The 25,398-nt window shown below is 38.8% G+C and overlaps 1 protein-coding gene across 4 annotated transcripts in view; it reads right to left on the bottom strand.

The window, feature by feature from the left end:
• DENND1A (DENN domain containing 1A) overlaps positions 1 to 25,398 on the bottom strand; it is a 1,620,172-nt gene that overhangs the window by 613,861 nt on the left and 980,913 nt on the right. For all 4 annotated transcript variants that reach the window (XM_029611167.1, XM_029611164.1, XM_029611165.1 and 1 more), the window contains one exon: positions 13,265 to 13,366. In XM_029611167.1, coding sequence (XP_029467027.1) covers positions 13,265 to 13,366 — 102 coding nt within the window. The remainder of the gene's footprint in view (positions 1 to 13,264; positions 13,367 to 25,398) is intronic.

The raw sequence follows: 25,398 nt of genomic DNA, 5'->3' as shown, positions 1-25,398 counted from the left end.
AGGTACGTAACATTTAGGGGGTGGGGAGGAGAAGGGAAGGGGAAAGGAGGTTAGGGTAGGTGGTAGAGAAGATCCCTCCCAGTCCACTGCTTAAATGGAGCAGACTAGTAGGGAATTGGGAAAGGCCGCGATGCATCGTCACGTGAAACTTGCAAAATTCGACACCTCCCCCCCCCCCCCCCCCCCGAGTAGCACGCACGCATATGGTTTAAAATCTACCCCAATATGTAGTATTCAAACAGACTTGTAGAAAATGAAGCTAGAAATTAGAGATAATTAAATGAACTCTTCGTTTGAAAAGTAAAGTAACAGTATATAATGTAAGGAAGGAAGTCTCAAACATTTACTACGTTCCACAGCTTGAAGCTTTCAGTTTATTGGTTGATGTTATATGGAGCTCCTATAACTGCTTCTTTATTAAAGTCTCATAAAATCTAATAAATACTTAATTGATGACAAATCATCTAAACATATAAAGTCTAGAACTTACTGTACAGATAAGTTAGATACAAGTGGTTTAAAAATTGGCAAATTAACCATTTATAGTATTAAATGAAACCAAATAAAGCTAAGCTTTGATCAATTACAAGTCTGCTATCACATTAGATTACAGAACAAAAAATAATTTAATCACAAAAGCAAGGAATTCAGAGATAATTCATCATAAAATACACTCAAGGGAATTATGCAAGAAAGGTATTACCCTAATAGGGATATAATCTGGCAGAGTATTTTGTCACCTCAGGAAAGTAATTATTTAAAGTGAGAACTAAGCAGTTTTGGCTATATTTATTTTTTTTTTTATGTAACACTTATTTTGATTTTTTGGTGCACATTTTTGTTTTGCTTAGTGAATAATTCCCCAAGGTGTAATAAAAGATATTCATACTTGATTCTTATAAATTTTTTATATGTGAATGCACTCAGGAAGGAGAGTTCCAAAAACCAGGAATTGGCTGCTTTTCTGAAAACTGAGAAAGCATGACAGAGCTCTTAACCCATTCAGTTCAACAATATACGGCCTGATTTTAAATGGCACGCGCGCGTAAAAAAACAGGGGTTATGCACACGGACGGGCCTTGTGCGCACCACACACACATTTTAAAAGGGGTGGTCTGGGTGGAGGGGAGGAGCGTGGCGGGGCTGGAGGCCGCCGGTACAGCAGCCATTTGCCACTGTGCCGGTGCGCGCAACCTGCTACTGCTCCTTTGAAGGAGCAAAAGATACATTAAAAAAATTAGGGGTACCTAAGATAGGGATAGGGGGCAGGTAGGAGAGGGGAAGGAGAAGGGAGGTTAGGATAGGGGGTAGGAAAGTTCCCTCCCAGTCTGCTCCTTAATTGGAGCAGACTGGGAGGGAACTTGTGTGCGTCACCCGGGATTTTATGACAAGCGCACGCATGTTATAAAATTGTGCGTCCATGTGTGCGCACTGGGTAGCGCGCACACATGGATGCATGCTTGTATTTTTTTAAAATCCACCCCATAGAGTCCAAGTCACTCTTAGATTTTTAATTTTTTTTTAAAGATATGCTGACGTATCTGAGGCTTCTTTCTTCTCATTTAAAATGGGAATATAAGTATCAGACAATATTAAATTTCAATTAGAAAGACCAGTCTGTAATTTCATTAAGGATGAGACAGTGATAATCATTCTCAGTCTACTTACTAAGTTTCATAGTGTTTCATTCAGAAGAATGAGTATGCTTAGCATGAGTGGTTTGTATGAGAAATGTAGGATTATAAACAAATCCAAAACAATTAAGTAACATTAGTTTTGAAAGTGCACAGGAATGGAAATAAAAAAGGAAAATGCATGCAGGTAAAAAAAATGTTTTTCAATCTCTAAATTCCGAAATGCATATGGAGGACTGGTACAAATTGTTTTTTTTTTAAATTACAGATTTAAGCTTGGATTCTTTCAACCATTTAAGTATGTGAGAACTGCCAAGGTTCAATGCATCCTGTCTCCAACAGAGGCCAATCTAGGTCACAAGAACCCAGTAGGAGACCAATCAATCCAATTCTTCTTGCCCAAAACCAGGAAAAAGCTGTGGCTTTCTCAAATCTACAGGTTAAGAGTGGTTTATGGCTTTTACCTCCAGGAACTTCTGTAAACACTTTTAAACTGAGCTAAGCTAACTGCTTTCACTGCATCCTCCAGCAACAATTTCCACAGTTTAATTGCATACTGAGAATTTGTTTTTTAAAACTGTTACCTATTAGCTTCATGGAGTGTCCCCAAGTTCTAGTGCTACTGGAAAGGGTAAATAACCATTTCCTAGTCACCCTTTCCACCTCACTCATGATTTTTTAAGCCATCTTATCATAGCTCCTCACAGCCATTTCATCTTCAAGCTAAAGAATCGGAACTTGCTTAGCCTTTACTTATAGCAGAGTCATTCCATCCCCGTTATCATTTTGGTCACCCTTTCTATGTACCTTTATTCAGCCTACCAAATGAAGGGGGGAGGCTTCACTTGTAAATATGATCAATTTGATTTATATGAATTATATAACTCTTTTAGAATTGAATTAAGGCTGCTTTGGGACCCGCTAACCTTAGATAAGTAGGTTGAATAGAAGCCCTATATTTCAATCATATGCAAATAGAATATATAAACATATGTGCCAACCTAGCCTCTGTCATGCTCTTCTCAGAAAGAGCTTTCAAACTGCATGGACTGGCAAAGCAGACAAGCCTAAACCTTGCTTGAATTTTGCAGTCTATTGCAGAGATAAGTTTTAGGAAGATTGTCCATTCTCCAAAGGTGGCGGATGTGTAGTAAGCATGGCTAATTCAGCCTGCTGTCTATGATCCTTAACAAAACCCGTTTACAGAAAGCAAACTCATTTTCTCCTTCAACAACAGGGCTGAATTAGCCATGACATATGGGAAGTCCAGAGCTGAGGGTTGAATAGCAGAGAGCTACTTAACAATTAATCTGGCCCTCATTCCCTCCAATGGAGAGTGGACTTTGGGGAGAAAAGGCTGAGCAAAACTGTTTATGCATAACTCTTATCTCTTTTTGATTGTTTGCCCAAATTAGTAGGATGTAAGTTGCAGCCTTGCAAATGTCTTCCATAAAAGCAGCCCTAAGGTGAGCCACTGAAGTACCAATGGCCCTCTATTAATAAGCCTTGACAGAGTCTGTAATCTGTAAGCCAACCAGCACATAGCAATGTGCAATACAGGTCACAAAAAATTTGACACTGGCAATTCCCAATTTGTTAGGATCAACATATATAATCAATTGAGGAGCTTGAAGATGTGGCTCAGTCTTCCTCAGGTAACAAGCCAAGGCTTTCTTACAGTCTAGCATATGAAGAGCCTTTTTTCCTCTGCAAGCATGCAGCCATGGGAAGAAAGTGAGCAGAACAGCAGCTTGATTAATGTGGAATAAAGAAACCACTTTAGGAAACAGGAAACAGGGACGCTTTTAAACAGGTGCGTGATTTCGTCGACCTGTGCGCATATAAGTGTGTATATGTGCTTATTTTATAAAATACCCTGACCATGGTGCACATGTGCGCACAATTCTAAGTGGACGCACGCCCATGTGCACAAATGCTGCTTCTACCACGTAAGTGGGGGGATTTTAAAAGACATGCTCTGTGACACCATTACCAGTTTTACCAGTTCATTTCCAGTTCTCCCAGATAAGGAATAGGACTTCCAAATCTCCTTATTTTAATAGCCTCCCTTCTCCCCTGTTAGCCCTGACTCTTAACAACCCCACCAATCTATCTTTATTTTAAAATGTGCATGTCATTCATAGCAGAAGTAAAGTTACACCTCAGGGGACCCCCAGTACGCACCTGTGTGCGTAAGTATTTACAAGCTAATTTTAATGTAAAGTCCAGGAATGTCCATGCCCTGCTCAGACGATACCCATGTCTGAGCAGGGATCAGAGAGGTCGGATGGGCCTTGGCTGTGGCCTTTTAAACGGGCTGCGATATCATTAGCCCGCAATTGCTCCTCCCCCTTCCTCTGCCCGGCCATGACAGTGTCGAGCCAGGCTGAGGAGGAAGGGAAGCCATGCTGTGGCTCACATGACGTGGAGCACTGGAGGCTGGTGCCAACTGGATGACACATGTGCAGCGCAGGGTCACAGGTGGGCTCCAGGCATGGGAGCCTGGGCCCACTCATTTCTCTTGGTATCAGACACACTCGTTTGATCTGTTTGTAGTCCTAAGGATCTGTTTCAGTACTTGTTCTCTCTATCTTGATCAATGCTTAGTATGTCATCAGTGAAGGTACACTTAGTGACATTTATGATTACTGTCTGTAGGTGGAGGTTAAACCAACTCTCATGTTCAGATGTGTAATGGGAACTACATGAAATAATAGTCTACCCTCTTCAGAATATCAATACAAACTCACTAATGCAGAAGATATATCAATTTTCATCAAATATTCTTATATATATTCAGAAAACATTTATTATATAATAATCTTTACAGAAAGCATCTTTACAAAAAACTAGAAAAATCATACCAAATCAATGGCATAAAGGTATTACATATTCAGTAGGTGAACACACCCAAATACATATAAAGCCTGTAAAACTCGCCATTTACGCATGTGGCTGGACCCTACGCATGCCGCACGCATTTTCAAAAGGACCAGGCCATGAGCACAAGTGGTGATACGCGCACAAGTGCCAGACCCTAAAAAAGGGGTGGGTCAGGCTCATGGTTTGGGTGGGGAGGGGCAGGGCGGAGGCCGGCTGGGGCAGCAGCCATTAGCTGCTGTCCTGAGGAAATGTGCATCAGAGCCTGCAGCACGTGTAACTTACTTCTGTTCCTGAGGAGCAGTAATTAAGAAAATAAAAAAAATGGTGAAAGGTAGGTTAGGTTTAGGTGGTGGGAAGGGGAAGGAAGGTTAGGCAGGGGGTTAGGGAAATATATGGTTATGGAGCAGACTGGGAAGGATAAACAGATAAACAAAGGTATTTTGAAGAAAAAAATATATGCATTTGGGTGTGTGAATCTACTGAATATGTAGTACCTTTATGCCATTGATTTGGTATGATTTTTCTAGTTTTTTTTTTTTTAAAGATTATTATGTAATAAATGTTTTCTGAAATATATAAGGATATTTGATGAAAATTGATTTCTCTTCTGCATTAGTGAGTTTATATGTGAACTACATGGACAGACTTCATCATATGAACAAGAACCACCAGAACTGACCTAGCTGTGGCTTGATCCTGCTGTATCAGGTTCTGCACCAGTGAATGTAAGAGGACCACCCTTTTTTTTTTCCAGAAGAAATGCTCTCTCTTCCACTGACTCTATCCATGCCCCAATGAACTGAATCCTCTGGGGAGGTAAGGTTTGATTTGGCAAAGTTGACTATGAACCCCAGAGATTACAGGAGCCGAACGGTTTTCTCCAGAGTATCCCACACCCTTACCAAAGACTGTCTCATCACCAGCCAGTCATTTAGGTTAGGAAAAACACTTATTCCTTGGTGATGAAGACGCACTAATACTACTGTCAAATATTTGGTTAACACCTTCTGAGTCACTGAGAGACTAAACAGAAGGATTATGTATTGATAGTGGCCTCCCTTCATTTTGAATGTACTACTATTACTACTTAACATTTCAATACTGCTACATGACACATGCAGTGCTGTACAAACACAAAAAAAAAGACAGTCCCTGCTCATACAGCTTACAATCTAATAAGACAAACTATACAGGACTTTTAAAAAATGTATTAGGTTTTAATTCATATTTGTTTAGTCTATTATGTTATTTAACATATTAGTATTGACTGTTACATTTTATTTATTACATTATGGCATAGTTTGCTTATTCAGTCTTTATTTAATTGAATATATCTTACATGCTGACTGTTTTCTGTATATTTTATGAATGTTACCTTGTTAGCTGCCTAGGAATGTTGATAAGCAGTCTACAAATTTGAAATAAATAAGAGACTTGGGGTGTCTGAGATGTTCTAATAAGAGGGGTGATGGGAATTTGCACATATGCATCATTCAGATCCAAAGCACACATCCAGTTCCCAATTGTAATAAAGGTAAAATGGCATGGAGGTAGCTCATTTTGAACTTTTCCTGGACCAGTTCCTTGTTTGGTCTTCATAAATCTTGGATAGGTCTCAAATTCCTGGAATTCTTTGGGGACAAGGAAATAACAGGAGTAGAACCCCTTCCACACCACTTGGGAAGGATTGGTTATATGTCTGCTGTTGAAGGAGCAACTCAACTTCCAGCTGGAGTTGGGCAGAATGAGTTGGATCTGAATCGAAGACCAAGCATTGGTGGGTAAATGGTGAACAAGAGAAGCACAAACAGTATCCATACTCCATAATCTACAGGACTCCTTTGTTATTTTCCTCCAGTCATCGAGGATCAACTAAAGTCTTTCCCCCATAGGAAGTAATGAGAATTTAGGCTCGAAACCTGTCAAAAGTATGTCCTGTTTTGGGTTGTGGCTTCTGCAGAGACTTAGGTTGAAGCCTCTCACACTGGCATCCCCTAACCAGAAGCTGCATTTGCTGTAGCATGGGTAGAGCGTGATACAGTTATGTTTGGAAGAGATGAGTTTGGAAGAACGGTCTTCTATAAAATAAATATTGATATCTGAAAGCAGTGGGTTGGTCATTCAGAAATTGACAGGGACTGGATCATAGCATATTGCTCCTTAATTTGGGCCACATTCTCTCTGACCTTGGCCCCAAATAGCTTATCACAGGCGCAAGGAACATCAGCCAACTTATTGTGGATATCTTCGCACAGGTCACTCATTCTCAATCAAGTCATTCTTCACGCACCAATAGCCACTAGTGAAGCTGTGGCTTCCGTGTCAAAGCATTCATAAATGGAGTGGATGAGATGCCTTTCATACACTTCAATTTCTAAGACTGCCTGCCAAAACTCTGATTGTTGCTGATCCAGTGAATCAAAGAAGGAATTCACTGGATCAGCAGCAGGTACTGTATCATGTAAAGTTGATGAGATAAAATGTAAGCACAACATCGAGCATTGAAGACCGTTTTTCTTAAAGAGTCCAAAATTCTCAGGTCTTTTCCTGGGGGAAGAAGGGTAGTTAGAGAAGATATGTGTCTTCTTTGCCTATTTCAAAGTCACAGATTGGTGAGGTAGTTGGACTACCCCAAAATATGGAGTCTGCTGCACATTGGAGGGCTATGGGAGGGCACATAGCTGGATTGTCCCACATTCTCATTTGCAGGTCCTGAAACAGTTGGTGAACCAAGATCACTGCTGGCTCTGAAGGGGGATCCAGGAGATGAGACAGACCAAAAACTTCCTTCCCCGGGTCCATGTTCCTCCAAACATTAACTGCAACCACCTTCCCTCGCTTGTCTACGAACCTGGAGTAAGAGAAGTCATCTGGTGAGGAATAATGCACTAGAAAATCGGGTAAGGGAGATTAAAGTATACCACTACAGCTCACATTTGAACCCAACAACTGTCCCATGACCCCAGTGAAGATCATGGAGACTAGGGTGGAGACCTCAGTCATCTCAGAAGAGAAAACTCAAAGGGGAGGTCTGAATCGGTCATTCCCTGTGTTTCATCCTCTGACTGTTGATGGGAGTTCCTCATAGTAAAGAGATTGTCTGACAGAGGATAACTCTCACAGCTGACAGTTCTTTGGGTAGATCTCCCATCTGCAGGAATTATGCCTCCCGTTCTGAACAGAGAGGCTACAAAGTGCCTTCTTTGAACCCAGCCACCAAAGTGGTAAAGATAGTTTTCACTAGGACTGCAATTTGGTCCACCAACTGCTGTGCCCTTTGGCTCAGAGTTGGAAAACTGTCATCCTCTAAGATTGGCCCCATACTATGGAACTGTGCCAGACTCAATGACTGCACAACTTGGTTTGGAGATCAACAGAACTGTGGAACATATATGGGATGGTGTTTCCAACTGCAGCGAGGGAGCCCTAGAATTAGTACTCCATGCTTATATTGATGGAGCTTTAGCTTGCCAAGGATCCAGATAAAAAAGGTTTGAAACCGTCAGAAGTGTCTTTTGAGCCAGAAAGGAAATGTACTTGTCATGTCACCTTTGGTCCCTACAAATTCTACAGGATTCAACAGTGCATCGAGCCAAGATGGTACCACAAATACTGTGCTCTTCATTTTCTTCAGTGCTGATGAACTCCAAGAGGGAGAAGGGACTCGTGAATGTACCAAGTGCTGCAAAGACTCTGGTACTTGGTGCTTCTGAGTTATGCACAACCTTGAAGCTATGGTGGATTCACAGCCTATCACCATAATATTAACTGCAACTACCCTTTCCTCACTGGAGAGGTCCTCTGGTGAGGAATAATGCACTAGCAAATTGGGTTAGGGAGATGAAGGTATACCAGTAGAGCCCACATCTGAACCCAAAAACTGTCCAGAAGCCCGAAGAAGCCATGCTGCAGGAATGGAGGGACTCCACCTACTCTCTGACCTGTAGAGCTCTGCTTTCTTTTGTGCCTGGTTCCACTGTAATCTAGGAGATATACAGCCACATTCATAAAAGTTAGCAGAGTGGTGAAGCCCCAGGCACTTATAACAGATGTTCCGGCCATTGGTGATGGACATCCTGCGGCCACATACACAATCCTTGAAGCCAGTGGCCATGGCTTGGAACCAGACATGATGCATTTTTTTTTAAGAAAAGTATTGAAAAGTGATTTTTGATGGGCTGCCAAGGCAATGGTAGAAGAAAAATAAAGATGTAACCAAAACATTTGAAAAAAGAGTGAGCGAGGGTGCATGTCTGTGCGAAAGCTCAGACAAAAAAAAGACTGAGTGGCTTATGAGTTGGCGTGCAAGCAGAAACTCCTACAGAGGCAGAGCAAAACTATTACTAAGCTATAGAAATGGGTCCATTTGGCACTGTTGGATGATGTCATTGCATGTGTCATGGCTAATTCAGCCCTGTTTGTCAATGGAGAAGCAGAAAGACAACAAACTTTGACCCAATTTAATATCTCTAATGCACCCTCCTTTCTGACAATATTACTCATGTAATGTAACACTTACCATATTGTAACACCCTCTTTGACCTAATCAACTTAAATGTAATGTACTTCATAACATTGTACCTGTTCATAATGTAATACCTCCTAATCTTTAATCTAATTCATCACACTGTAATCCACTTTGAAGCAGCTGATCAGTTGTGAAAGACGAAATGACAATATTAAATTAAATTGTAATTCAACCTGCAATTGATACGTTTTTTGACATCTTGTGATATCTTGCAGTACATCTCACGTAAAATGTCATTCCTACATTTGACTACATTCTTTATAGTTTGTCATTTAGCCTTCTTCAAATTCAAATTGTAGCAAATAGTGGCATAAATTCAATTTCCAGGATCCCAAGCAAACATTTATTGACTCTTTCCAAAATTCTCTTCATCCAACCCTCCCTGTCATGGCCCCTTCCCAGGTGTGCTCCTCCCCCCCCTTCCAATGACCCCTTGCCTAGTCTCAGATTAGTTGGCATTACATTCCAGACTTTTGGTCCGGCTAACAAAATGGCCCTTTCCCTGACCTGTGTAAGACGTGCTGTTTTTATTGACGGAATTGGTAGTAAGCCTTTGTTAGCAGATCGTGGAGCCCTCTGTGGAGTATGTAATCGTATTGTGGTGTTAAGCATTGGAGATCTTCTGGTCATTTGTCTCCAATTACCTAGCAGATTCAATTAGGTATAGCCTTCTTTCCTTAATAAGCTAGGATAAGTAAATAAGCATGCACCATTCTACTAGGATAGGATTTTCCAAACCTGTCCTGGTGATCCCATTGTCAATCAGATTTTCATGATATCCACTAAGAATATGTATGAGCTAAATTTGTATAAAACAGGGGAAGATTAGTTTATTGGGGCATCTTCTTATGGGCTGCATGGTGGCTGTGCTGCCCAATATGGCAGGAGAGGAATGCAGCTAGTGGCAGAATCCTGTCCTGTCTGAGTCTATCCCTTAAGATGGAGGAGTTTGTGGCCTGGTGGCAGTAAAATGTCTACTGGCCTAAGCCTTTAAGGCAGGGGTGGGCAAGTCCGGTCCTCGAGGGCTGCAAACCAGTTGGGTTTTCAGGATACCCCTAATGAATATGCATGAAATAGATTTGCATACAACTGAGGCAGTATGTATGCAGGTCTCTCTCATGCATATTCATTAAGGATATCCTGAAAACCCGACTGGTTTGCAGCCCTCGAGGACCGGAATTGCCCACCCCTGCTTTAAGGGATAGACTCAGACAGTCTGCACTGCTGCTGCTGTTGAAATCAGCAAAAATGGAGTAATGTCTGGTGAGGGCCATTGGTCCAATAGTAAGGTGAAGAAGGAGGAAGGCTAAGACATTGGACGGGAGAGAGCAAGAACTAAGGGAAAGAGGGAGGGGGAAGATAGAGACTCTCCCCTAAGACTGATTTGTTGCCATAATCTGTATCTTCTCCAATGTATGCAAAATTTCTCTCTTCCATATTCATTGTGGTTATTCTGAAACCCAACTAACTGTGAGTTTACAAGGACAGGTCAGAGAAAGCCCAAGTTCTATAATGACTAAAATTCCTGCATCATTTGTTATAGCTTAGTCTTGTCACAAGCAATGTGCTAAAGCTTCATGCAGAGCATGCTTTTCACTGTACATATTACCATTAAGTGTAAATATTACCATTGCAGTCCATGGAAAGAAATCAGCATATTGCTGCAAAGGAAACCATAAATGCTTCTGCTAAAAGAATAGAGAAATCTTGTACAAAACATAAGGAGGTCCCTTTAAACAGCAGAATGATGGCCCTTGTGTGATAGGGCTATGCCAGTCACAAACATTATTCATATGTGATTTTTCTATCTAGGGGCAAGAGGATGAGTTTTGATATTGATTATTCCATTGCTATAAACCCCACCTTTTTGTAGGATAGGCTTTTTGGGGGTATATAGTCTGTTGGAGCATGCCTAATATTTCAGTGAGAAGGCAACAAAGGGTTAGTGGGAAAGAGATAGAGGAAGAGTGAGGAGCTGAAATCTTTCCCATGGTTTCAGAGGAGAGAGGACTGAAGAGCAAGAGATTTCCCCAAGATCTCAAAACAAGGTGGTTGGAGAGCTGGAGATTCCCCCTGGATCTCACAGAAGGCAATTCAAGCATTTCTGTAAAGATGTTTTGAGGAAGAACTTTGAGAAAATATTTTTGGATTTTGATTGACCAGTGTATGAGGGAAAGGCATACCCCTGTATCCCAAACAGAGATCTGCTTGCCCATTCAACCAGTTAACAGGTAAAAAGAAGGAAGTAAGCTTTTGAGCTACTAACTCAAGAGACTTATATTTTTTTTATAGTTGACTTACAGTTGAAGTTTTTGCTTGTTGGAACCCAGTTTAGATATTTTGCTCAGGGATTTTTCAAACCAGTTCATGCCTGAACTGAAACTATACTCTAGTTATCCTATTCTCATTGGTGAGGATATTTTCAATCAGGATGAAAGTGCAAGAGCCAGAGGGAAGTGAGCAGAATAAGTATGAACAAAGAAACCATTTGCTTTTTGTTGATCACTGGATGTATGCTGATTCTTATTTTTGTCATCTTGTCTTGCATTCTATTTTTTTAAGTTACAGTAAAGACTATCTTTATTTGAAAACCAACTACAGACTCCAATGTTTTCATTGAGTTTTACCCACGTGTGCACTTACTGGAGGGTGGGCAGACCCATTTGTGATTCCTGGTTTCTCCCTGTTTTGCTAATATTGCCTTCCCTGCTATTAGTTTTCACAATTTGGCACCTCCTGGAGATTTTTGACAGAATGTGAGGTGGTCACGAAAATCATGATAGACAGCATCAGGGGCCCTGGAAGAGCAATCTTCCCCTCTGAACTCAGACTCATGGCACCCCTAAATAGTGTTTGTGGCACAAGATGGGGGCTTACTACACCTGTCAATGAACAAGGACAGACTGCTTGGCAAAATACTCAACAGGTTTATACTATAAAATTGATAATAAAAGAAAAGGAAGTTAAATATTAGCTATATTTCAAGCTGAACATCCTTATAGTTGTCTTTTCAAATCATCATTGAAGGATATGTCCCTTCTCTTTAAACAATTCCAATCAAATCAGCCGAGAAAAAGCAAAGCTGCCATTCAGTCTGTATTGGCTGTGAAAACTCTCAACTTGCGATAGAAAAAGTCTGTCTACTGCAGTTTTATGAGAATACATCCACACCAAATGCTTTTATCAGCTCCCCTTTCAAGTTCAAATTATAAGGAACTCATTCTGCACTGTGGTATTTTGAAGAAATTTCATTACTACAACAGCAGTCCATTGGGAATACATTCTGAAAATGTCAGATTGTTGTTTACATGTGAACTGCAATCCCACTCTGTATTATGAACATTTAATCACAAAAACAAGTATGCTTCAAACAAGTGCAAGAAAAGACATTGCAAGGCAGAATGTATCCTGATATTGATAACATTTAAAAGCTACATATAGCAACAATACTGAGGAAGTCTCTGGGAACACAAAAGAGACACTGTGACTCCACTACATCCCATTTCGCTTTTGTGTGTTCAGAGCCATCCTATTATTTACTGTGTATCAGAGCAACACTTTACTTAAGTCAGACCTTTAATTAAGTACATAAAATCCTTTCTACCTTTTACTGAACATGCAAAATTATTTAAGGTGGCTAGCTGGTTTAAAAAAAAAAAAAAGAAAAAATTCTCTACTTGCAATCTTCTACCCAATATAATTTGTTATAGATCAAAGTGCCTGGCTGCCTTTCCTGGTCCTACCCTCTCTACCACCTCAGCCTTCTCTCTTTGATGTACTAATTACGAGTACTCCAGTAGCAGGTGGCATCAATATAGGGCAACATAAATTGGACCTGTCTCCACCTACCAAAGGAAAACCATTTAGACCACAATATTATTCAATCATTTGGGGAAAATATCTTGAAATAAAATGAAAACACAAAGTACCAGTGCACAACAAAAATCTGAACCCACATGAATCCAGTAACACATTTTCAAAGGGAGAATCTGCTTTTAAAATTATTCCAGCAGAATCATTTTATTCAAATTGGTAGTAAATTGTGAGTCTGAATAAACTTCCATTGGATTAGACTTCTGTAATATTTAGGTACTATAAGAATTTTTGAATCTTCCATTGCAAACACTGAATATATTAGGAAAAAAGTGAGTGGATAAATCTAAGACTTTCCAAATAAGATTCCATATAAAATAATATAAAAGATAGAGTTCTTACTAACCACATCATTAGGAAGACTCTGAAGGTCATCAAAAGGTGTTTCCAATGTATTGGTATCTACATTCAGAATCACTACATCATCGAGATTCATAGTTTTAACTTTCTGAAAATAAGCAGATATTAAAAACAAGGTTTCAGTACTATACAACAATGGTTCCCAAAAATTCTTTCAGGACCTACTGTCAAACCAACAAGCAGGCAATCAATGAACACACCAAATTCTGACATTTAATCAAAACTGAAATGAGATATTTCCTAATTTTAATGCAGTACTGCTGTTTTATCATTCTGCTAATTTTTTATTTATTAAAGTACAGTAAAGTACATTTTCTAGATACACAATTAGAAATTTCTACTAAAGAACACAAAATGTTAGTATAACAAATTTCTCTGTTGACAAGCAGGATGATCAGCCACACAGCATCACCCGCTCAAGTGGCTAATCACCCTACTTTCCATGGAGAACAACCATTATAGGTAAGCAATGTCATTAGTTAGCATATTTGTCTATCTGACCCTATTATCTTTGCAGAATAGAATTGCTTTTGTACATAAAGTATGTAACGTGTAATAAAACTGATATAATATGGTACAAAAATGTAGCACAATACAATCCACTGAAAAAATTACATAGATTATCCAGAATTTGTAGTTCTTTTAAAATATTTACTCCTTATATATAGCAGTATTAAGCATAGTTCATTTGAGAAATAATTGTATGATTTTGCTTGAATCAAAGAATAAAAGAAGGAAATTATACAGCAAACTAACAAGACAAGCTGTGATTAAATCATGCAGGTCTAAGTCCCTATTTGTGTTACATATGAGAACCCGCCTCTAACTATAGATATAGACTGATATAAAAAAACATAAATTCTATTCAGTTTATAGCATAAAAGAGCAATTAATTACAGTAAAATACAATTAGTTTATAACATTTTGCTAGTCTTTACTATAGGGAAACTGGCCTAATAAGATCATCATGTATATTCCTTCCCCATCCACAATAACTTTGAATTGTTCATCCAATTTCATTCAAATTTGTGCCACAAATAGTAAAGCAGACCTTTGATCCCCCAGTTCAAAGTTTTCATGTACCCCAGATGTCACCTACACTTAGAACTACCATTTTGTTCTCTTTTTTTCCTTACCTTTCAATAGGGAAATGGACAAGCTTAGTTCAGATCAAATTTCAGGAAGGCCAGAGCACACTGTGATGCCGAGACTTTTCAAGGTGCCCAGATATTGGTTAACATAAAATATTTTTAAAGCTGCCCTGCCATTGATAGGTTGTGATCACAAGTTGACCCATTTCTTACCTATTTTCCTAAACCATCTTGGATTCTTTATTAAATAAAATAACTATAGGGAATAACCATTTCTAATGTTTAATGATGTACTTATTACATAGAAAATTACCCCAAAATGTCAAAAATATGTTCAAATTTCTGCAGCAAAGAACTCAGTGTCATGAAATGTTCACATATTTCCTGGTTACTTTTCAATTGATTTTTATAATATATGCATTTTTCTCTAAGACTTATCCTTTTACTGTAAACACCTTGACATGGAAGGACCTTCATATATATGAATCATCCACTAACATTTTTTTGTGGAGATTCAATAATTATAATCATTGGTCCCTTACAAACATCTTAAGGAAATCTTCTTTTGTTGTCTTTTATGTGTGCCTTATCTTATCACACATGAAATAATATAGCACCCAACCCAAACTGTTTTCATTGTCCTTATTGTTCTCATAAAAGAGATTTACTTTACTTCCAAGCACTTTTCATTGCCTTCAATATATTTGCAAAAAAGGTTTACTTAGCTTCCAGACACAGCAAATCGTTTAAATTTTTCATCTTGACAGAGTCCATTTTTTGAACTAGATCAGCTTTCAAGGAGAGTCCACCACCTCCCTCTTCTAGACCACAAATGAGATGACGTGCTGATGTCTTTTCACTGCTTATCTTAACTGTAAACAAAAGGAAAAGTCAAAACATTTTTAGCCAATTCATGACTTACACATAGCTTCAGCAAAAGTGCTGTTCATAACATGGATAACCATTCTAATTCCTCATTCAAACCCATGGGCTGAACAGAGTTTAATCTGAAAACGCAGGATTGTTCACAAAAATTTAAACATGCCATGGTGTTCCCTCCCCATCACTTAGGGAGAATTTGATCTATTACAGTCTAACATAGATAAGAAAACTCATGATGACAAGATATACAATGGGATATGAGCAGAGCCTATAATTTTAAAGATGTAATAGAACTATGATGCTCTCAAGGCCGAAATTTTATTCCCCCGCGAGCGTAAAATCCAGGGGTTATGCGCATGGCCAGGCCTTGCGTGCGCTGCACACATTTTAGAAGGGGCCCAGCTGCGCGCGTAAACCCCCATTACACACACAAGAGCTGGGCCTCGCGGAAGGGGCGGGCAGGGAGGGGCGGAGCTGGAGGCGGCCGGCACAGCGGCCATTTGCCGCTGTGCTGGGGGATCGCATGTCGGCACCTTGCCGGCTGGCATATATTCTAAAAAAAAAAAAAAAATAGAATCTTTTAAGGGGTCGGGGAGGACAGGATAAGAGGGAGGGAGTATGTGGAGAGGGGTACGAAACTGGGGAAGGCTGCAATGTGTTGCATGCAAAAATTGCATTTCACCCCCCCTTGTGCGTGCTGCCCGGATTTTATTACATGCGCGCACCATATATTTATAAATCTACCCTTAAGTGATGGGGAGGGAACACCATGGTAACCAAGGCACATTTTCATTTTTGTGAACAATCCTGGATTTTCAGATTAAACTCCATTCAGCCAGTAGGTATAAATGAGGAATTAGAGTGATTTTCCACGGTATGAACAAGCACTTTTGTTGAAGCTATGGATTGGCTAGAAATGTTTTAAACATTTTTGACTCCTCCTTTTGTTTGCCTTAAGATCAGCAGTGAAAAGATCTCACAGTGTCTCCTCATTTCTTGTTCCTGAACAAAGATGGTACACTCCTCCTGCAACAGATCTAATTTGAAACAAGAGATAGTTTTCGGTGGGAAGAGAAACTTGAAGGATTTGCTATGTCTGGGAGCAAAGTAAATCTTTTTAGCAAATATATTAAATGCAAAGAAAACGTATTTCGAAGTAAAGTAAATCTCTTTTACAAATACATTAAGAGGATTGTGAGAAACTGCATGTTACGCCTGGTCACAGACGGCTGCAACTGCTCTTGCTCACCTATTTTTACACAGCATTGACTCCGTTGGGAAGACTTGTGGCCTGTGCCAACTATCGCCAGCCTGCCTACCACTCCCAGGCCTCCCGGACGCTGACAACGGCCATCTTGCCCTCGGAATCCCTTAGGTGCGCATGGGCCAGTCTTAAGCAAATTATGGCGGGAACCTCGGGAGTGTCCCCTCCGGATGATGTCATTCCTTCAGCATACTTAAGCTGGCTGGTCCTGCCAACCAATGACTTGGCAACGAGTTCCCTCATTGCTGAATCTGCTTCGGATTCACTACGAACTTCCCGTTCCTGCTACTGCCTCTTCAGCGTGAGACGCTCTGGGTACCCGCTCCTCGGGGGCCCTTTCCTTGTCTCTTGCTATCTGCTCCTTGGGGAGCCTAACGCCTTGGACTGCTGCCTGCCCCGTTCCCCGGGGCTTCTCTTGGAACTTTCGTTGTAAGAGTACCCCGGGGAACGGGGTACCTCTGCTCTGTGGTCCTTTACCGTACCATCTCTAGTGAGGAAACCTCTTTAGTGTACCCTGCGCTGCGGGCCACTACCGTACCATCTCTAGTATGGAATCCTCATCGGTGTACCCCACGCAGCGGACCACTACCGAGTCATCGCTAAGTGAGGAACCCTCATCGACGTACCCCACGCTGCGGGCCACTACCATACCATCTCTAGTGTGGAACCCTCACCAGCATACCCTGCTCCTACTGTATCATCTCTACTGAGGAGCCTCAACGGTGTACCCCGCTCTCTGGACCATTGCCGTATCTTCACTACAGAGGTATTCCCTTGGGTGTATTCCCCATCACACAGACTCTGAGATTTTCTCCTGCACTCCCCACTCCACAGGCAGTGCCTCTCTATTTCTAAATAAACACCCTAATCTTTAAGCTGTATCTGACGTCATCTGAGACCTCGCCTCCAGACGGTGAGGCTCACAGGGCTCTTCCCTGTGGGCGGTACCATCTCTCACCTCGGCCCAGGGCCCACATACCTACAAATCCTAACACTGCAAGAGGACCTTGTGAGACTGGGAGACTGGGCATCCAAATGGCAGATGACATTTCATTTCGACAAGTACAAAGTAATGCATGTAGCAAAGAGCTAACCAAATTACAGGTACACAATGCATCGTTCCACATTGGGAGTCACCCTCCAGAAAAAGGATCTAGGCTTCATGGTGAATAATATGTTGAAATCCTCTGTTCAGTGTACAGCAGCAGCCAAGAAAGCAAATAGAATGCTAAGGATTATTAGGAAAGGAATGAAAATTAAAACAGAGAATATCATAATGTAACTGTATCGCTCCATGGTGTGACTGCATCTTGAGTACTGTGTGCAGTTCTGGTCACCAAATTTAAAAAAAGATATAATGGAATTAGAAAAGTTACAGAGAAGGGTGACAGGGATGGAATGATTTCCCTATGAGGAAAAGCTAAAGAGGTTAGTGTTCTTCAGCTTGGAGAAGAGATGGCAAAGGCGAGATATGATAGAAGTCTATAAAATAATGAGTGGTGTGAAACAGATAAACGTGAATCAGTTGTTTACTCTTTCCAAAAGTACAAAGAATAGGAAACATTAAATGAAGTTACTAGGTGATACATTTAAGATAAATAGGAGAACATATTTTTTTACTCAACATATAAATAAACTCTGGAATTCATTGCCAGAGGATAAGGTGAAAACTGTTAGTTTAGATGAGTTTAAAAAAGATTTGGACAAGTTCCTGGAAGAAAAGTCCATAAACCACTAATAAGGTGGACTTGGAGAAATGCACTGTTTATCCATGGGATAAGCAGCATGGAATCTATCTATCCCTAGGGATCCTTCCAGGTACTTACAACCTGGATTAACTACTGCTGGAAACAGAATACTAGGCTTGATGGAGCTTTGGTCTGACTCAATATGGCAAATCTTATTTTATTTATTTATTTATTAGTTTTTTATACAGACATTCGTGGGTACATCATGCTGGTTTACAGAATAACTGAAAGGGGGAAAAATACAAAAAAACAGGGGTGGGGGGGGAGAGCAGCAAGGAAGATAAAAGAAGCGAGCCCAGCAAGGGAGAAAAACAAGACAGAGAGAAAAAAAAATAGGAACAGTACCTGATGGAGAGCAAGGTATAGAGGTGGAGGAACAACCGAAAAATAATATATATAACATTGCAAAAATATACCTTCAACAAGGCACTAAAGTCAACCATTGCAGATTATAAGTTCAAAAGGAAAAAGATATATACCATCTAAAAAGCAAAATTATGTATAATCAATCATTAGCACTAAATGAAAGCAATATACAATATTGCCATCAATAAAGGTAAATGGTCTAAGAACAGGGGGAGGGAGGGTAAGTAAACTGCAGCAGTGGGGGGGGACACAAAAAAGGTTACAAAGAGGAAAGGGGAGGCAAAGTGTACGATAAAAATAGGGTTCTTTCTCTAATGGATTAAAGGGAAAGGAGAAACTAAGGGGGATCTGAATCAGGGTAGGCCAATTTGAAGAGTCATGTCTTGACCCCTTTTTTTTAAATTTCCAGATGCAAGATTCTAATCAGAGCTCAAGTGGCATAGTGTCTATACTAAGGAACCTCACCGGTGTACCCCGCTCTGTGGACCATTGCTGTATCTTCACAAACATTTTTTAGTGAATAATTCATATGTATGATGGTCCTTTCACTCTCCTTGAACAAGTTAAACGAGGTGATTCCAGTGAAAGCATAAATCTCAAGAAAAGAGTATATATTATAGTAGTATATAGAGAGTATATGAACATTTTTAATTTTGCTGCAGTTTAGTTTAAATGTTTTCCTTATACAACTGCGGTTTAAGCAAAAATGCATATATCTATTAAATCTCAGCTATATCATAATGTACTAAATTAGCTGGGAATTTTCTTGCCATGATTTTCATTAATATTAAACCACCAATGATATTATTCTGCAAAGTTTTCTTGGTAACAGGATGGTGGATGAAAGAAGCGCTGTAGTTTGGTATCCAACTTAGGGTATGGGTAAGAAAATATTACTTATCCATTAGATTTAATAGAGAGGACCATTGAATGATGAACAATTTCAGTTATTAAACCATGTGAAAGACTAGCAGAAAATAAATGATAATGCTTTATTGATAGTATGTCATATCACAAGTTAGTCAAAAGAAAACACATTATTAAAAAGTTCTGCCACAAAAGGGAAATATTTTTAAAAGTGGATACGAATACTTTAGTTTTCATTCTTTAAATCTTTTTTTCAACATTTGTGATGGATCCAATAAATAAAGATAGCAGAAATATATCCTAGCAGGTTATAATTAATGTATTTGGCATAATGTTACAATACTATATACTGGCAGTTCTGAAGGTGATATGTATCCAGTCAGGGCCTCTTTCACCAACGACAGTCATAAAAAAGACAAGAACCTTTATGGTCATATTCAGCTAAGGGTTGCTTTTTTTTTCCTATTTATATCCATTGTTTGCCAACTTTAGTGTATAGGGTTCTGTTTTACTCTACTTCCTTATCTAAATAAAGCAACTACACATTTAATTTTTTCCATAATTCACCACATTCCCCATCAACCAATTAAAATCCCCTTTGCCCTTGTGCTATACTTTTTAAATAGCATGAACTGAAGGAGCAAAATGACAAGAACACAACTCAGCCTCATTATAGGTGCATAGTTCAGTGCTTGTTAGCCACATCAAAATGGTTGTTGTCTGGCTGAAATGGTTGTTTCTTTCCACACCAACAGAAAACTACAGTGAGTATTTACAAGGGGGAATTAAGAGGGCATGTATATCAACCATGCTAAGACATTTTAAGCATGCTAGATGGGAAAAAATCCCCACACATCCTGAGCAAGAAATGCCAACTAAAATAAATTTGGGCTTCTTAAATTTTGTTTTATTCTTATAACATGACTCAATGCTAAAAGTTTTCCTACTAAGAATCTCTTTATTAATAGGACCATGAAGAATAAATCAAGAAATAAAAAGAAAATTTTTCTTCTCATTCTTTTAATAAATTAGTTTATTTTATTTAATTTTTTTACAAAAATTAACCAATTGATTGTAATCTAATTGCCTAGATAGCAAATCATAGTAACAGATCACCTTTAGCAAGAACAATCTAAGACCTAGATTTATCAAAATGCTATAAATATAGTGGAAATAGCACATGTGATAAAAAAGGGGGTGTGGTTAGGCTAATTTCCATGCTCCTGCATCACATAGGTTATTTCTGCAACACGTATCGCATGCTAATTTATCCACCTCAGCCACATTACTGAAAAGGTTTTTAGAGAGAGACAGACAGACTCTATAGAGAGCAATCTGTAAGTTTACTATTTATCAACTGAAAAATTAACTAACTGTATATGGTAACAAGTGGTACAGACAAATTCTATTAAAAACCAATCTTTATTCTACTGTGGTCAAAATTTTTTTGCTAACAATATTTTTTATATAGAGACAGAAACCTCAGAACTGGTAAACCTTGTTATTTTTTACAATGGTTTTTTAAGAACCAGTGAGTTCAATCATAGGTTTCTTGTTGTCTCTTTTTTGTGTTTTTTTTCTTTAAAATTTTTTTTTTAACTTATATTTGTCTTATTTAACATGAGTTCCTAAATATTCGGTGAAACTTGACATGTTATATTTGAAATGAACTTCCCTTACGGTTTTGTATTACCGTTATTGGCACAGCCTGTTGTTTTCTTGCTTGTAAATTTCAAGCATATACGGCTAATGTGCCATGAATTAAACCTGGTGTGTGTTTTAATCCAAGTTTCTTCACTGGGAAAATTCTTTGGTTTTTTCACATCACAAAATATCTTTAAAAGCAATGTCCGTATCAACTTGAATATGCAGCCCGGATTAGAACAGGCAAAGTAACTTTTATAACTCAATGCCTTGAACAAAATGACATGAATTTGAAGACTTGTTGCTTTGCCTTCTACAATGTTGCACTGGATGTAAGACTTGTTACAATTTAAAGTGTTTTTAAACAAGTCTGTGCTTATATTCCCCGCCACAGTATTGCACTTATCTTTCAAACTTGTTGCGATCTCTTTCAACGCTTGAAACAAGTGTGTGCTTAGAATCACCACCAACGTCAACGTTTCACATGTAGTTTCTTCAGGGCGGATTCTAAGAAACAGCAGGATAGCAAAAGAACATTAATGTCTTTAAAGCAATAGCAATTTTAGTCATTTTGAAATGTAGTTATACTCACGAAACTGTCTGTGGCTAGTAACATGCGGGCTTCTAACTGCCGACTACCTCGGCTAAACTTTTTATAGTACTCCTACGTTTTGGAAAGTGACCAATCAAATCGTTCCAAGTGAACGTGCTGCACGTAGCAGCTAACTTTATTGCACAATTTTTCTTAAGACAATGGACATCTTTAAATCCCCATTGAGATTAAATGGGAAAATAGCGTCATCACGATGTGTATTTTTATTACAACTGTAAATGTCAACGTAAACTGGTACTGCAATGACAGTAAAAGTGTTTTTCAACGAAAGTGATTTATGATTTTCTTCAACCAGAATCTCTTATTGTCTAATTAAACTATTCCATTCAATTTTACTATTTAGTCCCAAAGGTTCCTCCGCACCTAGTTTAAAAATCCATTCTTGTTCTCTGCTATATAGTATCTTTTCTCTGTTGCCACCTCTGGCATCAGCTGTTATGTGATCAATAACGAACCAACGGAGTTCGTGGACTTGATGGTTTTTTAATAGACAATGCTCTACAATGGGTGCAGTTAGTCTCTTGTTTTTCAAGCAACTCTTATGTTCACTAATACGGGAACTAAGATTTCTACTGGTTTGGCCCACGTATATCATATTACAAGGACATAAGATGACATAAATGACGTAAATAGTTTGACAAGTAGTGAAATGGTATAATTTATAAATGTATCCTGTTTTGGCATATTTATATTCTTTTAATTCAATGGTTTGACTGCAGATTTTACAATGGCCACATTTATAATGGCCTCGAAGTATGTTGCTGTCCAGCGTTGTAGGTTTTGCAATTTTCTCCTTTAATGTTGAAGGGCATAGGATTTCTTTGAGATTTCTTCCTCTCGAAAAGGCAGTTCTAAATTCAAGTTCTTCTAATCCCGGAATTAATTGGATGAGATGCCAATGTTTACGCATGTTTTGGACAATTTGTTTAGACATTGGCGAATATTTAATTACACATGTCATCATTTTTTCATCCTCTTCTTTTGGAATTGACATCAGTAAAGCATCTCTGTTGTAGTATAAAGCTCTCTTGAACCCACTGGTAATTGCCTTCTTGGGGTATCCTCGATTTTTCAAATCTTTCGAAAGATGTGTTGCCTGCGCCCTGAAAATATGAGTTTCTGAACAATTTCTTTTGTACCTCAGAAACTGGGAAAATGGCAGGCTGGTTTTCAATGGTACTGGGTGTGCACTGTTGTAATGCAGCATGGTGTTTCTATCTGTGCTTTTTTTATATACACATGTCTGCAGACCTCCATTTTCATCTTTTTCAACTGTAACATCCAAAAAAGAAATCTTTTTGAAATGGTATGTTAATGTAAACTGGATATTTTCATCGCAGGTATTTAACCATTTGAAGAATGAATTTAGTTCTAATTCACTCCCATTCCAGAGTATGAAAAGATCGTCAATGTACCTCTTGTATAGATATATCTTTGAAATGAATGGAGATTGTTGAATCCATTCTTTTTCGAATTCTGCCATAAACAAATTTGCTAACGATGGAGCCATTGTCGCGCCCATTGCCGTCCCAGAAATTTGCTGGTAGTATTTCTGTTGAAAAATAAAAACATTTTTTGTTAAAGCAATGGTTGCCAATGTCAGCAGAAAATCACTGGGTATCCTATGAGGTTGTTTTCTTTTGTCCAGATATTTCTTGACTATTTTCAATGCCTCAATTTGTGGTATAGAGGTATAAAGAGATTTTATGTCCAGTGTGACCAACCATTTGTATGAAATCTCATCTTTGACTTCCTCTAGGATACTTAAAAAGTGGCCCGTGTCTTTAATGTATGATGGAATGTGTGGAACAAAGTCTTTAAGGAAACAGTCCACGAATCTTGAAAGTGGTTCTAGTAGAGAATCATTTGAGGAAATTATAGGTCGTCCTGGGGGATTGATGATAGTTTTATGTACCTTGGGAAGGACATATATTGTAGGTACTTTGGGATATTTAGGATTCAAAAAATTATATTCCTTATTGGTAAGGAAACCTTTTTCTTTCGCTTGATCTGTGTGTCTTTTTATCACCTTTTGCAATTCTATTGTGGGATTTTTGGACAATTGAAGATAAGTAGTTTGATCATCGATCTGACGTCGGATTTCTTGTATGTACTGGTCTTTATTCATGATGACGATAGAGCCGCCTTTGTCGGCTGGTTTTACTATATAAGAAGAATCATGTGACATTGAATGTAAAGTGGAACGAGAACGTTTATCTAAATTATCCACATATTTGAGTTTTTGATCTTCCAGCTTCAGCTTCTTGACATCTTTTAATACTAATCAGCTTTCTAATGAACCGTTGCAGATCGATTCTAAACTGGAAAGGATTGTGTCTTTCAGTCGGGATCTTAAGGAATATAAATTATCGAAATTAGCCAGAGATGAACGTGATTACAACCAGGGAAGTATATACAATTGGATGCAACCTAAGGATAAAAAGAAGAAACCAGCTTTTAACACCTCTTCTAGCAGTTCTTCTGAGGAGGAAGATACGCGGAGTTCCACGGAGAATGTTAATTTTTTAGGCAACAATCCAAGAAACAAAAACAAGGGAAAAGTAGGATGGAAAGACTAACAACAAATGTCAACTTCGAATGTCTGGACGAGGTAAACGTTCTCGTTCCACTTTACATTCAATGTCACATGATTCTTCTTATATAGTAAAACCAGCCGACAAAGGCGGCTCTATCGTCATCATGAATAAAGACCAGTACATACAAGAAATCCGACGTCAGATCGATGATCAAACTACTTATCTTCAATTGTCCAAAAATCCCACAATAGAATTGCAAAAGGTGATAAAAAGACACACAGATCAAGCGAAAGAAAAAGGTTTCCTTACCAATAAGGAATATAATTTTTTGAATCCTAAATATCCCAAAGTACCTACAATATATGTCCTTCCCAAGGTACATAAAACTATCATCAATCCCCCAGGACGACCTATAATTTCCTCAAATGATTCTCTACTAGAACCACTTTCAAGATTCGTGGACTGTTTCCTTAAAGACTTTGTTCCACACATTCCATCATACATTAAAGACACGGGCCACTTTTTAAGTATCCTAGAAGAAGTCAAAGATGAGATTTCAGACAAATGGTTGGTCACACTGGACATAAAATCTCTTTATACCTCTATACCACAAATTAAGGCATTGAAAATAGTCAAGAAATATCTGGACAAAAGAAAACAACCTCATAGGATACCCAGTGATTTTCTGCTGACATTGGCAACCATTGCTTTAACAAAAAATGTTTTTATTTTTCAACAGAAATACTACCAGAAAATTTCTGGGACGGCGATGGGCGCGACAATGGCTCCAACGTTAGCAAATTTGTTTATGGCAGAATTCGAAAAAGAATAGATTCAACAATCTCCATTCATTTCAAAGATATATCTATACAAGAGGTACATTGACGATCTTTTCATACTCTGGAATGGGAGTGAATTAGAACTAAATTCATTCTTCAAATGGTTAAATACCTGCGATGAAAATATCCAGTTTACATTAACATACCATTTCAAAAAGATTTCTTTTTTGGATGTTACAGTTGAAAAAGATGAAAATGGAGGTCTGCAGACATGTGTATATAAAAAAAGCACAGATAGAAACACCATGCTGCATTACAGCAGTGCACAC

Source organism: Rhinatrema bivittatum, chromosome 8, assembly GCF_901001135.1.
Source record: "Rhinatrema bivittatum chromosome 8, aRhiBiv1.1, whole genome shotgun sequence".
Classification (NCBI taxonomy): domain Eukaryota; kingdom Metazoa; phylum Chordata; class Amphibia; order Gymnophiona; family Rhinatrematidae; genus Rhinatrema; species Rhinatrema bivittatum.
The sequence above is the reverse complement of the archived record's forward strand: the minus strand, read 5'-3'. Positions and strand labels throughout refer to the sequence as shown.